This window comes from Carcharodon carcharias, chromosome 26 (assembly GCF_017639515.1).
Source record: "Carcharodon carcharias isolate sCarCar2 chromosome 26, sCarCar2.pri, whole genome shotgun sequence".
NCBI classification, from domain to species: Eukaryota; Metazoa; Chordata; class Chondrichthyes; order Lamniformes; family Lamnidae; genus Carcharodon; species Carcharodon carcharias.
In genome coordinates, this window is record NC_054492.1 from 414,964 (window position 1) to 430,317 (window position 15,354).

The 15,354-nt window shown below is 49.9% G+C and overlaps 1 protein-coding gene across 3 annotated transcripts in view; it reads right to left on the reverse strand.

Moving 5' to 3' along the window:
* The window catches only part of spg21 (SPG21 abhydrolase domain containing, maspardin), a 96,513-nt gene extending 81,753 nt beyond the window's left edge, over nt 1-14,760 (reverse strand). The window contains exons 1-2 of one of the 3 annotated variants that reach the window (XM_041175160.1): nt 14,526-14,740; nt 5,047-5,170 (exon numbers count right to left, since the gene is read on the reverse strand). Coding sequence is in view for 2 of the 3 variants with exons in the window: in XM_041175161.1 (XP_041031095.1) it covers nt 14,526-14,590 (65 nt within the window). In the remaining variant the exon portion in view is untranslated. Of the gene's footprint in view, nt 1-5,046; nt 5,171-14,525 lie in introns of all 3 variants that reach the window. The other 2 variants (XM_041175161.1, XM_041175159.1) reach the window with 2 other exon arrangements.
* Between the last annotated feature and the right edge of the window lie 594 nt (nt 14,761-15,354).

Sequence of the window (15,354 nt, forward strand, 5' to 3'; positions counted from 1 at the left end):
ATGTGGTGCGTTTGCAGGTACTGGAAGCTATATATATTAACACATGAGGCCCTGTTCTTTGCAGACAGAAAGAACAAATACATACATTGCACCTTTTTCAGATAAACAAAATAAGTGACAGCCATTCGCTGACTCATATTCCTCAGGGCAATGCCTTGACCAATCAGGGTCAAGCTGCCTAGTTTAAATTTCAAACAATGTTTGGCAGTTAACTGTCAGTCACCAGCACTGGTGCATTCTCCATGGCAAAGCCACTTGCCAACTAATCAGCACTCTCTTCACATACAGTATAAATTGTTGTTTTCCAATTATATTGGTATTTCTGACCCAGTGCAAGACGAAAAGCTTAGACGTCTCTTTTTTCAGCAATAATCAAGTTCTGTACTACCAAATGACTATTTGAATGGATGGTCTCAATCTTATCGGTGAAGAACTCCACAAGCTACTTCCACTTCTTGGTGGAGGTGAAGCCACACAAGGTAGGGACAAAGGTTTAAGTTGACAGTTGGTCATGGAAAATAGATATCTAGGGTTATCTTTGCATTTCATGATAATCCTGGAATAATGACAGAGAAGAGGAGGGTCTGGCAGCACCTAGTGCCTTGAGCAAGGTCTGGTGATGAATGGCTATAACAGTTGCCCACCCTACATATTTGTCTGCGTCCCTTGGTCTTAAAGGTGCCGAGATGGGGTAGGAGAGAGTACCAGTTTTAACAGAGAATAGGACAAAGATTTTTTGTTATTCATTCATAGGATGTGGGCTTCGCTGGCTGGTCCAGCCATTTATTGCCCAGTCCCATTGCCCTTGAGAAAGTGGTGGTGAGCTGCCTACTTGAACTGCTGCAGTCCATGTGGTGTAGGTACATCCGCAGTGCTGTTAGGAAGGGAGCTCCAGGATTTTTACCCAACGACAGTGAAGAAACGGGTGATATATTTCCAAGTGGCTTGGAGGAGAGGTTCCAGGTGGTGGTGTTCCTATCTATCTGCTGCCCTAGTCCTTCTAGATGGTAGTGGTCGTGGGTTTGGAATAAACCTTGGTGAGTTCCTGCAGTGCCTCTTGTAGATGGTACACACTGCTGCTACTGCGGTGGTGGAGGGAGTGAATAATTGTGGATGTTGTGCCAATCAAGCAGGCTGCTTGGTTGGCACACAAGGTAGAGGGAAATGGTGTGATTGAACAGAATGGTAGCATGCTGCAAGACTTTAATCTAATCTGTTGGTTGTGAGACTGCTTAGCTCTATGTATCACATGGTGCTTCCGCTGTTTAGCGGTTAGTATTTTAGTTTCACCTGGAATAAAAGGCCAAAGGCTAGGCAACTAGGATTTGAAAGGGCAGTTGCATTGTTACTTAGAGGAGAGCATTTTCTCCCCATGGTCAGATGCAGAAGGAAGAAAGAAGGTTGGAAGAAAAAAGGGGTTTGCAGATGGAGAGAAACGCAAAGAAGTGGTCGGAGATGTCTGTCTGTAATTGAGGTAACTGGTGCTAGATTCCACATGAGATAGCAAGGTCAGAGTGGAGGAGAAGCACCACTAATGAGTTGACAATTTGTGGAGGGAGAGATTAAGGGAGGATAGCAGGAAAATGAACTCCAACGAAAGATGGCATGATGAGTTGAGATCAGGGTAAAATCAGCGAGGATGAGAAGTCGCATGATGCAGAGATTGATGGATGAAAGTAGTGAAGACGTCTGGGTGAGAAACTCGGCAAGGGGCATGGGTGGACAGTAGACAAAGATTTTGAATGAGGAGCTGTTCAAAGCAAAAGGCAACAGAGGAGTAGTGGGGGAGACTGAGGTGAGGTACCACAACAGTCTGGAAAGGGTAAATGGTGGAAGGTGTAAGCAGACGGAGTAATTTCATTAAAGGAGGTGTTATCACCCATCAGCTATGTTTCCATTAAAGTCATGATGTTCCTGGTTAGCAAAAAGCTCATGAATAGCAAATACCTTATTCACAGGTGAATGAACATTGTGGGACATAGAAATTGAATAGGTGATTTAGACCCTGCACCCTTTTCCACTTAGGGAGGGAGATGCAATGAAAGCTGATCGAGCAGCACATCCACAGGGTCAATGTGAGAAGGGACAGTAATGAGACCAGCAAGAAACTAGGCAGGAAGGTCAGAAAGAGAACAGGATAGAGAAACTAGGGTACCTGTCCGTAAGGAGGTAGTGACAAACATGAAATATAGAAACTGGAAGGAGTAGGCCATTCGGCCCTTCAAGCCTGCTCCGCCATTCATTATGATCATGGCTGATCATCCAACTCAATAGCCTGCTCCTGCTTTCTCCCCATACCCTTTGATCCCTTTCGCCCCAAGAGCTATATCTAACTCCTTCTTGAAAACATACAATGTTTTGGTCTCAACTACTTTCTGTGGTAACGAATTCCACAGGTTCACCACTCTCTGGGTGAAGAAATTTCTCCTCATCTCAGTCCTAAATGGTCTACCCCATATCCTCAGACTGTGACCCCTGGTTCTGGGCTCCCCCACCATCAGGAACATCCTTCCTGCATCCAACTTGTCTAGCCCTGTTAGAATTTTATAGGTTTCTATGAGATCCCCCCCTCATTCTTCTGAACTCCAGTGAATATAATCCTAATCAACTCAATCTTTCCTCATATGTCAGTCCTACCATCCCAGGAATCAGTTGGGTAAACCTTCGCTGCACTCCCTCTATATCAAGTACATCCTTCCTCAGATAAGGAGACCAAAACTGCACACAATATTCCAGGTGTAGTCTCACCAAGGCCCTGTACAATTGCAGCAAGACATCCCTGTTCCTGTACTCGAATCCTCTGGCTATGAAGGCCAACGTACCATTTGCCTTCTTTACCGCCTGCTGCACCTGCATACTTACCTTCAGCGACTGGTGTACAAGGACACCCAGGTCTCGTTGCACATTCCCCTCTCAATTTATAGCCATTATCTAATAATCTGCCTTCCTGATTTTGCTACCAAAGTAGATAACCTCACATTTATCCACATTATACTGCATCTGCCCACTCATTCAGCTTGTCCAAATCACACTGAAGCATCTCTGCATCCGCCTCACAGCTCACCCTCCCACCCAGCTTTGTGTCACCTGCAAATTTGGAGATATTGCATTTAATTCCCTCATCTAAATCATTAATATATATTGTGAATAGCTGGGGTCTCAGCACCAATCCCTGCAGTACCCCACTAGTCACTGCCTGCCATTTGGAAAAAGACCTGTTTATTCCTACTCTTTGTTTCCTGTCTGCCAACCAGTTTTCTATCCATCTCAGTACACTACCCCCAATCCCATGTGCTTCAATTTTACACACTAATCTCTTATGTGGGGCTTTGTCGAAAGCCTTCTGAAAGTCCAAATAAACCACATCCATTGGCTCCCCCTCATCAACTCTACTAGCTACATCCTTAAAAAATTCCAGTAGATTTGTCAAGCATGATTTCCCTTTCATAAATCCATGCTGACTGTGTCCAATTCTGCTGCTGTTTTCCACGTGCTAAGCTATTAAATCTTTTATAATGGACTCTAGAATTTTCCCCACTACCGACGTCAGGCTGACTGGTCTATAATTCCGTTTTCTCTCTGCCTCCCTTTTTAAATAGTGGGGTTACATTAGCTACCCTCCAATCTGTAGGAACTGCTCCAGAGTCTTTAGAATCTCGGAAGATGATCACCAATGCATCCGCTATTTCTAGGGCCACTTCTTAAGTACTCTAGGATATAGATTATCAGGCCCCGGAGATTTATCTCAATGTACCTCAATGGGCCCTTCAGAGCATGCCAAGAGAGGCAGAGAGGGAAGCTGTAGGTTTATCTAAGAGGTTATGAAGCCTGAGACAGTAGCAGGAAAGTAAGAAAGTCAAGGAGTACAGAAGAGTTAAGGTAGGGATTTGAGGGAACAAAGTACTCATGAGGGATGAAACAAATGGAGACATGACCACATAATTGGATGCAAAGCAGAAAGAGCACAGAACCCCAGGGGTAGAGAAAACAAAGAAAAAAGGAACATAGAGGTAATGGACTCAGATCTTGAGTGCCAGCCAAAGCATGATGCAAACGAACACAGGCATGCCAAAAATTAAGATAAATATTTGTAAACTGAAAATGGGGAGGAGACAATAGGAGGCCAAAGACAGTCTGAAACCCCCCTGGTGGAATGAAACGGACTTGTTTGGAGCAACTAATGTGCAAGTTCAAAGGTAGTTGGGGGACCATGAGCGAATCCTGTGGTGTATGAGGAGCAGAGTATCACTGAACACTCAGATTACTAGGAATGCGTAAAGGGTCAACCATGAGTCAGCAGTGACTGATCCAGCGATTCAGTGATAGTGAACTTGGTGATGGGTTTAGTAGAACAAAGATAGTGGTGGGCAACCTGCAGTCCACGGGCCGCATGCGGTCTATCATGGTTCAGAGTGTGACATTTTGCTGACCATTGCCCACACGCCTGGCTGACTGATTTTACTGGTTTCCGTTCACCTAATCTTTTTCCTACCAGTATTACTAAAGTGGTACACACGCAAAGCAAGGGCACGTGACGTGAGGTACACGTTGATTGTACACATTGACTGCGAGAGCCGTGCACTCCCTCTGCGTCCAAAGCGGTTCAATCGGCATGCCCCAAAAATTTTTATTCATGGGATTATGGTTAGTGCACATGCAAGATTTCAATCTTGCTGCCCACTGAGATGAAGGAGGGCCACTCATGCGGCCCACTCACTAGCCCAGGTTGCCCATCACTGAGCAAAGGCATGAATGAGTCAGCAGCAAAACAAAGCAAAGCTCATTCGGCAGAAGCAGAGCAAAATCCAGAGCAGGATGGGAACCAGCAGAAATCATAGCTAATTGAGCTTAACTGAGGAATTCCCAGCAAAGAAACAGAAAACAGAAAACTGAGGACACAACAGCAGGCCGGATACATGCCATTCCTGGGCATGAGCATCACCTCATCAAGATATCAGTAATTTAGCACATTACTTTCATTTTTTCAAGGAGCATTACATCACTTGAACTATTTTAAGAAGTGATTTTATAAAAAGATATACGCACCATACAATTTCAGCCAGAGTTTTTCTTTCAACAGTAGGCTAATTTATCCACAGCAGTAACTGTGCATACTGGGAACAGCACACTGGAGGACACTAAAACAGAGCTTGTAATATTGCTGGGTGACCTGTAAAGGAGACAATCTGAATATACTGCTTGTTTATGTCAAAGAGGACTTAAAATGAAAATATCACATCAAAATCCTGATGACATCACAAAACAATCGTGTATACTATTCTCCCACACCCCTGCAGCTTCCATCACTTATCATTTAAGAATCTCTACCATTTTTTTAAGAAGAAAAAAATCTTTGCCTGCTTTACCAGATTATGCACACTATTTTGCTTGCATTTCCAGCAAACATACCAACTTCCATTTATATAGAATTATATAATACAGTAGGCAAATATTCAGCCCATCGTGCTGTGCTACTCTTTGAAAGAGCTATTCAATTAGACCTCCTACCTGCATAGCCTTGCAAATTTCTTCCTTTCAAATGTTTATCCTTTTAGAAGTTTTTTAATTGGATCTGCTACTACCACCCTTTCAGGCAGTGCATCCCAAATCATAACTCAAAAGAAAATTCTCATAGTCCTTCTTTTTGCCAATTGCCTTAAATTGATGTCCTCTGGTTAAAGATCCTCATGCCAAAGGAAACAATCTATGAAAATTCATGATTTTGTACATTAAATATTATGTTAAATATTAAATCTCCCGTTAAACAACCTGGTCATTATCACATTGTTACTCGTGTGGGCTTGCTAAACAAAAATTGGCAGCTGCATTTTCCACATTATATAATGTTTAATAGATATTTTTCAGGCTGGAGGAAGGTTCGCAGTGAAGTTCTCCAGGGGTCTGTACTGGGACCCTTGCCTTTCCTGATATATATTAATGATCTAGATCTTGGTGTGCAGGGTACAATTTCAAAGTCTGTGGATGATACAAAATGAAAGCATTGTAAACTGTGAGAACAACAACATAGAGCTTCAAAAAGACATAAACAAGTTGGTGGAGTGGGCAGATACTTGGTAGATGAAGTTCAATGCGGAGAAGTGTGAGGTGATTCATTTTGGTAGGAAGAACATGGAGACACAATATAAGAGGTTCAACTCAAAAGGATGTGCAGGAGCAGAGAGACCTGGGTTTGCATAGGTCATTAAAGGTAGTAGGACAGGTGGAGAGCAGTTAATAAAGCATACAGTATCCTCGGCTTTATTAATAGGGGCTTAGAGTATAAGAGCAAGGAGGTTATGCCGAACTTGTATAGGACACTAACTAGAACTAGGAGTATTGTGTACAGTTCTGGCCGCCACGCTTTAAGGACGTGAACGCATCGGAGATAGTGCAGAAGAGGTTTACAAAAATGGTTCCAGGAATGAGAAACTTCAGTTATGAAGATAGATTGGAGAAATTGGGACTGTTCTCCTTGGAGGAGAAGGCTAAGAGGAGATTTGATAGAGGTGTTCAAAATCATGAGGGGACTGGACAGAGTAGGTAGGGAGAAACTGTAAAATGGTTGGCAACAAGTGGGCACAGATTTAAAGTGATTTGCAAAAGAAGCAAATACAATGCAAGAAAAGAATTTTTCACACAGCGAGTGGTTCAGGTCTGGAATGCACTGCCTGGAAGTGTGATGGAGGCAGGTTCAACCATGGCATTCAAGAGGGCATTAAACGATTATTTAAATAGAAACAATATGCAGGGTTATAGGGAAAAGGCAGAAGAATGGCACTGAGTCATAATGCTCATTCAGAAGGCCACAATGGGCCAAATGGCCTCCTTCTACACTGTAATGACTCTGTGATTATAACAGTGGCTATAGTTCATTGTTTGTAAAGCACTTTGGAACGTCCTCTACCTTCCACCTCTCTGATTGTAAGACACAATAGATAAGGTCTTTGTACCTTCCTTTTTACCTTCTCTACTAAGGAACCACCCCAGGTCTCCCCACAAAACTGAAGTCCTTACTCTGGAACCATATTAGTAAATCTTGCGAGATTCCAAATGACTTGGCCAATTTTCACATGCAACACGAATATCCGGTATCGTCGCAGCGCCTCAATGCCAACCTAGACATAAATATCTGCAAACCCGACAAAGGGACTAGAATAGTCATCCTTAACAAGTTGGACATATGTAAGAGCAATTAGTTGCTGGGTGATATCCCTATCCTACCAATGAGTGGTTCTATACAACATGATTTGTCCAAATGGTTGGGCAAGTTGTTACAATCAGTTTTGAGCACATACACAGTGAAAGATTCCTTTACATCTGTGAAGATCATACAGGACTTGCATTTTGATAGTGATCCCATGTCCATTTGACATTGCTAGCATATTCACTAATGTACAGCTCAAGGAAGTCATAGACATTTGCACCGCAATTTTGTATCATGGCATTCTAGGCCTGCCACCCAATGTGAGAATCAGTATTCATTGAACTTTTGAACTCAGCAAATCATGCAGTTGAGTTCAGTTTTAATGACACCGTATATGCCCAAATGGATGGTGCTGCCATGGGATCTTCGCTAGGCCAAACTCTCACAAACATCTTTGCTGGGTTCCGCAAGAAACAAGGCTTCAATGGACTAACATTTAACCTCCTATCCCTTGCATATTTCCAATACGTAGATGATACATTTGCTAGATTTGAATCCACAGCTGCATGTAAGAATTTCCTTACACACCTTAGTGGGCTCCATCCTGCGCTTAAATTCACCTTTGAAATGGAGCAGTCAAATGAGCTCCCTTTCCTTGATGCACTAGTTAAGTAATCTGCCAGATGGTTCTCTACTACGGTCTACCTTCACTGGTCAATGTACACCTCAGGATTCCTACAGTTCCACGTGCTATAATATTGCTGATAAGGCCAATCTCGTAAATAGGGGTCGAGCCATTTGCTCACCTTGCAAGCTTGACACTGAAATAGGGGCATCAAAGGCAACCTGCGAGATATTGGGTATCCTGATCAGATCTTTGCTCACTATATATCACACAAACTCAAGAATGCGCCTAAGGCTGTCACTTTTGGTCCTGAAAAGTGCGCAGCCTACCTCAGATTACCCTGAAAGGGTAAGTAATTGCAAAAAGTTGAGCAACAGGTGAAGCTAGCCATTTCACGCTGCTACAATGCAGTAGCAATACAAGTGGTATTCACCACTAACAGGATGCTGCCATCAAGCCAAAAAGATGTTCTGCCTATCACATAAATGAGTAATGTGGTATATGAATTTCAGGAACTGGTGATTATAAGGATAAGACCAAGGACAACATAAATTTGGCTGTCCGCAACGGGAACAGCACACCACTTTGTGCTGACAAAACAATCAATAACAGAGTGTCAAAGATTAACCAGCCCAATGTTCACAAAACAATCCTGATAAAAGCACTTCCACCAATGTAGATTACCATTCTCTCAAGTTATGACACTAGCGCTAAACTATATATTAGTATACAGGATCCTGTGACAAAGAACATGCACACCAATGCAACTTTTTCAACTAGTGGCCATACCATTTCAGGCAGTGCATCCCCCATTATACCAGGAACCCGCCTTGGTTAATTTAAAGAAAGCTTAACTTCATAATGACATTTATCTGAAAGTTAACTCCCAACAACTGCATACTCCCAACACCTCCCAAGCAATGCTCCAGTGAATTGTTGTTCCCTTGTAAAATTTAATTTTCTTGCAGCAATTGTCTATGATACAAAGAAAGCTTCTGCAACAACTGCTGACATAGGAGTGGCAAATTATAATGAATCAGCAGAGTGTCATTTTGTCATGGAGAATTGTGTTCCACTAAAAGTTAGTGGGTTTGATAGGTCATTAACCAGTAAGGTGGATAAAAAGCAACAGTACGGATTTAAAAGGGGCTTGATAAGGGTTATAGTATAGGCATAAGAACTAAGGTGTAAGTTACCTTTCAGCATGGAGGCAGGAGGTTGGTTCCTGAGAATTCAGATGATAGGGGTTGTGTTCTCACTAAGTTTGGAAAAATCATGAGGGACTCAGTAGGTGGGATAAAATGCAACAAGTACTTGTGATTTGAAAAGGCTACAATGGATAGCGTGGTTCATCATGAAAGTGTTGGATTCAACCCATCAAGATAAAGAGAACAAGGGTTAAGGGGCAAAAATTGAGTGGATTCAGAAGGCCACAATTGGAGTAACTCTGTGGGATAATGTGAATTGTCCTCTTTCCACAGGAAGATAGATAAGCTTTGTACACCATAAGGAACCACCCCAGGTCTCACAAAACTTCCTTACAACATATTAGATCTAGTCCAAATGACATGAATCACAAGAATAGTATGTCAGCTCAATTGACAGAAGACAAAGGGACAGAGTCATCCTTAACAAGTTGGAATATAAGTTAGTTGCTGGGTGATATGTACTACCAATGAGTGGTTACAACATCAAATGGTGGAAGTGTTTTGACACAAACAATTACATCTGGAAGATATATTGTGAAGCATGTCCAACATTGCACAATTCACTAATGACAGCAAGGAAGTCATAGACAGCACCAAAAATTTAGGCCTGCCAGGAGAGTAGAATTTTAAAAAATCATGCAGTTGATCTTTTTGACACCGTATCCCAAATGATGGTGCTGCCATGGGACTTGCAGGCCAAACTCACAAACATCAAGAAACAAGGCTTCGGACTAACATGGAAATCCATATTTCCAATACGAGATGAACAGAGATTACCACAGCTGATGTAAAATTTCCTTACACACAGTGTCTCCTGCGCATTCACCGGAAATGGAGCAAAATGAGCTCCCTGACGTTAAGTAATCAGTTTCTGGTCTACCTTCACTGGTCAATGAACCTCAGGATTCCTACAGTCCACGTGCTATAATATTTGAAAGGCCAATCTCGTAAATAGGTTCAGCCAACCCATTGACACTGAAATAGATCAAACACCGCGCCCATCGCTCACTATATTCAACAAACTCAAAAGCTAAGGCTGTCAGGTCCTGGTGCCAGCCTACCTCAGCCCTGAAAAAGTACAAAAAGTTGAGAACAGGTGAAGCTCCTTTCACCCCAACAAGCAATACTGATTCACCACAACAGGGCCCATCAAGCCAAAAAGATCTGCCTATCAATAAACAAAAACTGCTGGATGCAGGAAAGCCCTAAAGACCAACATCCAGCACCCTGGCTGTCCCAACCAACACTGGCACCCAACCAGCCCCCAAAACTCAAAGAGCCAAGACCCGCAGACACCTAAACAATCCCCAAATTACACTGACAGTACCCTCTCAAGTGTCCCACACCCTCCTCTATATTAATATACCCATCCTGTCCAGACAGAAAGAACATTCAACTAACCCACCCATCCTCCCCCACAACCTACCCAACCCGCCAACAAAGCCCACACCACTGCCTGCTGCCCCCAACACCCACCCTCCATTCTCCCCCAAAACCCACCCACGAGCTTCAACAACACCCATAAAAGACATCAGGCAGAGTCAGACCCACTACCCTCTCCCAACCCCACCCCACATCAACCCAACACAACCCACATCTAACCACCACAAGCCCACCCTCCTCTCCCCCAACAACAATCTCCTCCCTCCCCCAAGACACCCTACAAAACCCTCCCTCCCACCCCCACATACCCCATACATCACAACCCCACCCTACCCAACACCCATCCCTCCTCCAACACCCACCCTCCATCTCCCATCAAAACACCCTCCTCTCCCCCAAAACCCATCCCTAAAAACCTGCGGATGCCCAACACCCACCCTCAGCAGGTCTGGCCCCAACACCCACCGAGTCCTCCCCCAACAGAACACCGGCCGAGCCCCCACCCATCCCATCCCCCCCACAAACAGCTGACCCCACACCGCGCCCCCCCCCGCCACCATTTCTAACCAAAAGCTAGTTGAGCCCTCCCACCTTCTCCTCTCTCAAAAAGACACAAGGAGACATAACCCCTGCCACCCCCAACACCCACCCTCCTCTCCCCCAACACCCACCCTCCTCTCCCCCAACACCCACCCTCCTCTCCCCCAACACCCACCCTCCTCTCCCCCACCACCCACCGGCCGAGCCCCCAACACCCACCCTCCTCTCCCCCAACACCCACCCTCCTCTCCCCCACAACCCACCCTCCTCTCCCCCACAACCCACCCTCCTCTCCCCCACAACCCACCGGCCGAGCCCCCAACACCCACCCTCCTCTCCCCCACAACCCACCCTCCTCTCCCCCACAACCCACCCTCCTCTCCCCCACAACCCACCCTCCTCTCCCCCACAACCCACCGGCCGAGCCCCCAACACCCACCCTCCTCTCCCCCAACACCCACCCTCCTCTCCCCCACAACCCACCCTCCTCTCCCCCACAACCCACCCTCCTCTCCCCCACAACCCACCCTCCTCTCCCCCACAACCCACCCTCCTCTCCCCCACAACCCACCCTCCTCTCCCCCACAACCCACCCTCCTCTCCCCCACAACCCACCCTCCTCTCCCCCACAACCCACCCTCCTCTCCCCCACAACCCACCCTCCTCTCCCCCACAACCCACCCTCCTCTCCCCCACAACCCACCCTCCTCTCCCCCACAACCCACCCTCCTCTCCCCCACAACCCACCCTCCTCTCCCCCAACACCCACCCTCCTCTCCCCCAACACCCACCCTCCTCTCCCCCAACACCCACCCTCCTCTCCCCCAACACCCACCCTCCTCTCCCCCAACACCCACCCTCCTCTCCCCCAACACCCACCCTCCTCTCCCCCAACACCCACCCTCCTCTCCCCCAACACCCACCCTCCTCTCCCCCAACACCCACCCTCCTCTCCCCCAACACCCACCCTCCTCTCCCCCAACACCCACCCTCCTCTCCCCCAACACCCACCCTCCTCTCCCCCAACACCCACCCTCCTCTCCCCCAACACCCACCCTCCTCTCCCCCAACACCCACCCTCCTCTCCCCCAACACCCACCCTCCTCTCCCCCAACACCCACCCTCCTCTCCCCCAACACCCACCCTCCTCTCCCCCAACACCCACCCTCCTCTCCCCCAACACCCACCCTCCTCTCCCCCAACACCCACCCTCCTCTCCCCCAACACCCACCCTCCTCTCCCCCAACACCCACCCTCCTCTCCCCCAACACCCACCCTCCTCTCCCCCAACACCCACCCTCCTCTCCCCCAACACCCACCCTCCTCTCCCCCAACACCCACCCTCCTCTCCCCCAACACCCACCCTCCTCTCCCCCAACACCCACCCTCCTCTCCCCCAACACCCACCCTCCTCTCCCCCAACACCCACCCTCCTCTCCCCCAACACCCACCCTCCTCTCCCCCAACACCCACCCTCCTCTCCCCACAACACCCACCCTCCTCTCCCCCAACACCCACCCTCCTCTCCCCCAACACCCACCCTCCTCTCCCCACAACACCCACCCTCCTCTCCCCCACAACACCCACCCTCCTCTCCCCCAACACCCACCCTCCTCTCCCCCAACACCCACCCTCCTCTCCCCCAACACCCACCCTCCTCTCCCCCAACACCCACCCTCCTCTCCCCCAACACCCACCCTCCTCTCCCCCAACACCCACCCTCCTCTCCCCCAACACCCACCCTCCTCTCCCCCAACACCCACCCTCCTCTCCCCCAACACCCACCCTCCTCTCCCCCAACACCCACCCTCCTCTCCCCCAACACCCACCCTCCTCTCCCCCAACACCCACCCTCCTCTCCCCCAACACCCACCCTCCTCTCCCCCAACACCCACCCTCCTCTCCCCCAACACCCACCCTCCTCTCCCCCAACACCCACCCTCCTCTCCCCCAACACCCACCCTCCTCTCCCCCAACACCCACCCTCCTCTCCCCCACCACCCACCCTCCTCTCCCCCAACACCCACCCTCCTCTCCCCCAACACCCACCCTCCTCTCCCCCAACACCCACCCTCCTCTCCCCCAACACCCACCCTCCTCTCCCCCAACACCCACCCTCCTCTCCCCCAACACCCACCCTCCTCTCCCCCACCACCCACCCTCCTCTCCCCCACCACCCACCCTCCTCTCCCCCACAACACCCACCCTCCTCTCCCCCACAACGCACCCTCCTCTCCCCCAACACCCACCGGCCGAGCCCCCAACACCCACCCTCCTCTCCCCCAACACCCACCCTCCTCTCCCCCAACACCCACCGGCCGAGCCCCCAACACCCACCCTCCTCTCCCCCAACACCCACCCTCCTCTCCCCCAACACCCACCCTCCTCTACCCCAACACCCACCCTCCTCTCCCCCAACACCCACCCTCCTCTCCCCCAACACCCACCCTCCTCTCCCCCAACACCCACCCTCCTCTCCCCCAACACCCACCCTCCTCTCCCCCAACACCCACCCTCCTCTCCCCCAACACCCACCCTCCTCTCCCCCAACACCCACCCTCCTCTCCCCCACCACCCACCCTCCTCTCCCCCACCACCCACCCTCCTCTCCCCCACCACCCACCCTCCTCTCCCCCACCACCCACCCTCCTCTCCCCCAACACCCACCCTCCTCTCCCCCAACACCCACCCTCCTCTCCCCCAACACCCACCCTCCTCTCCCCCAACACCCACCCTCCTCTCCCCCAACACCCACCCTCCTCTCCCCCACCACCCACCCTCCTCTCCCCCACCACCCACCCTCCTCTCCCCCACCACCCACCCTCCTCTCCCCCAACACCCACCCTCCTCTCCCCCAACACCCACCCTCCTCTCCCCCAACACCCACCCTCCTCTCCCCCAACACCCACCCTCCTCTCCCCCAACACCCACCCTCCTCTCCCCCAACACCCACCCTCCTCTCCCCCAACACCCACCCTCCTCTCCCCCAACACCCACCCTCCTCTCCCCCAACACCCACCCTCCTCTCCCCCACAACCCACCCTCCTCTCCCCCAACACCCACCGGCCGAGCCCCCAACACCCACCCTCCTCTCCCCCAACACCCACCGGCCGAGCCCCCAACACCCACCCTCCTCTCCCCCAACACCCACCGGCCGAGCCCCCAACACCCACCGGCCGAGCCCCCAACACCCACCCTCCTCTCCCCCACAACACCCACCCTCCTCTCCCCCACAACACCCACCCTCCTCTCCCCCACAACACCCACCCTCCTCTCCCCCACAACACCCACCCTCCTCTCCCCCACAACACCCACCCTCCTCTCCCCCACAACACCCACCCTCCTCTCCCCCACAACACCCACCCTCCTCTCCCCCACAACACCCACCCTCCTCTCCCCCACAACACCCACCCTCCTCTCCCCCAACACCCACCCTCCTCTCCCCCACAACACCCACCCTCCTCTCCCCCACAACACCCACCCTCCTCTCCCCCACAACACCCACCCTCCTCTCCCCCACAACCCACCGGCCCAGCCTCCAATTCCGCCTCCGGCCCAGCCCCCAATTGCCCCACCCCCCCCCCCCCCCCCCAACCCACCGGCCGAGCCCCCAATTCCTCCTCACCTCAGTCCCGTCGAACCCACTCGGCCGGAAGCAGCCGTCCCGTGATCAACCCTCGCTCCGTCCATCCGGGTACAATCCCTGGGCGGGGCTCCCGCTCCGGTGGGCGGGGCTATCTCATCTCTGGCTGGGCTTTGTGCAGCCTGAAGGCCAAAAAGTTGGTCAAGGTGTGAGGTTGATGTTGCTCCGGCCCCCGCCCTGGCAGCGGCTCCCTTCCACTCTGAGTGGCTCCTCTATCTTCTTTGAGCCAATGGTATAAAATTTGGGATCGGTCCTGACAGTAGCGAATGCTGTCCGGGCAGTTGACCCTATCAAATTTTATCCAGGGATAAGCCCAGAAGGGAAAAGTAGTTGAAACCTGTCAAGTTCATAGAATGTTTGTTCAGCAGCACTTCCTGCAACCAACCAAAGAGCAGGTTATATTAGTCTTGGTGTTATGTAATGTGACAGGATTAATTAATGAACTCAGAGGGAAGAATTTTCCGAGCAGTGGCAGGCGTCCTGACATCACCATGCGTCATTGATATTGTCAGTTAGGCTGCGCGTCTGCCAAACTGTCAAAGGCCTATAAAGTCCATTTAGAAAGTAATTTAAGTTGTTAAGAATGTTGCCCTTAAGGTTGGCAGCATGCAAAGAGCCCAGGCAGCCTTCAAATTTTTCATGAAACCTCGTCCACGGGCGCGCCTCAGGGAGATTTCTGCACTCTTTCCTCTTCCTCTTCCTCTTGTGGATGAGTCCAAAAGTAGGGGGCGCTGCTTTAAAATTAGGGGGTCACTCTTTTAGGACAGAGATGAGTTTTTTTCAGAGGGTTGTGCAACCTTGGAACTCTACC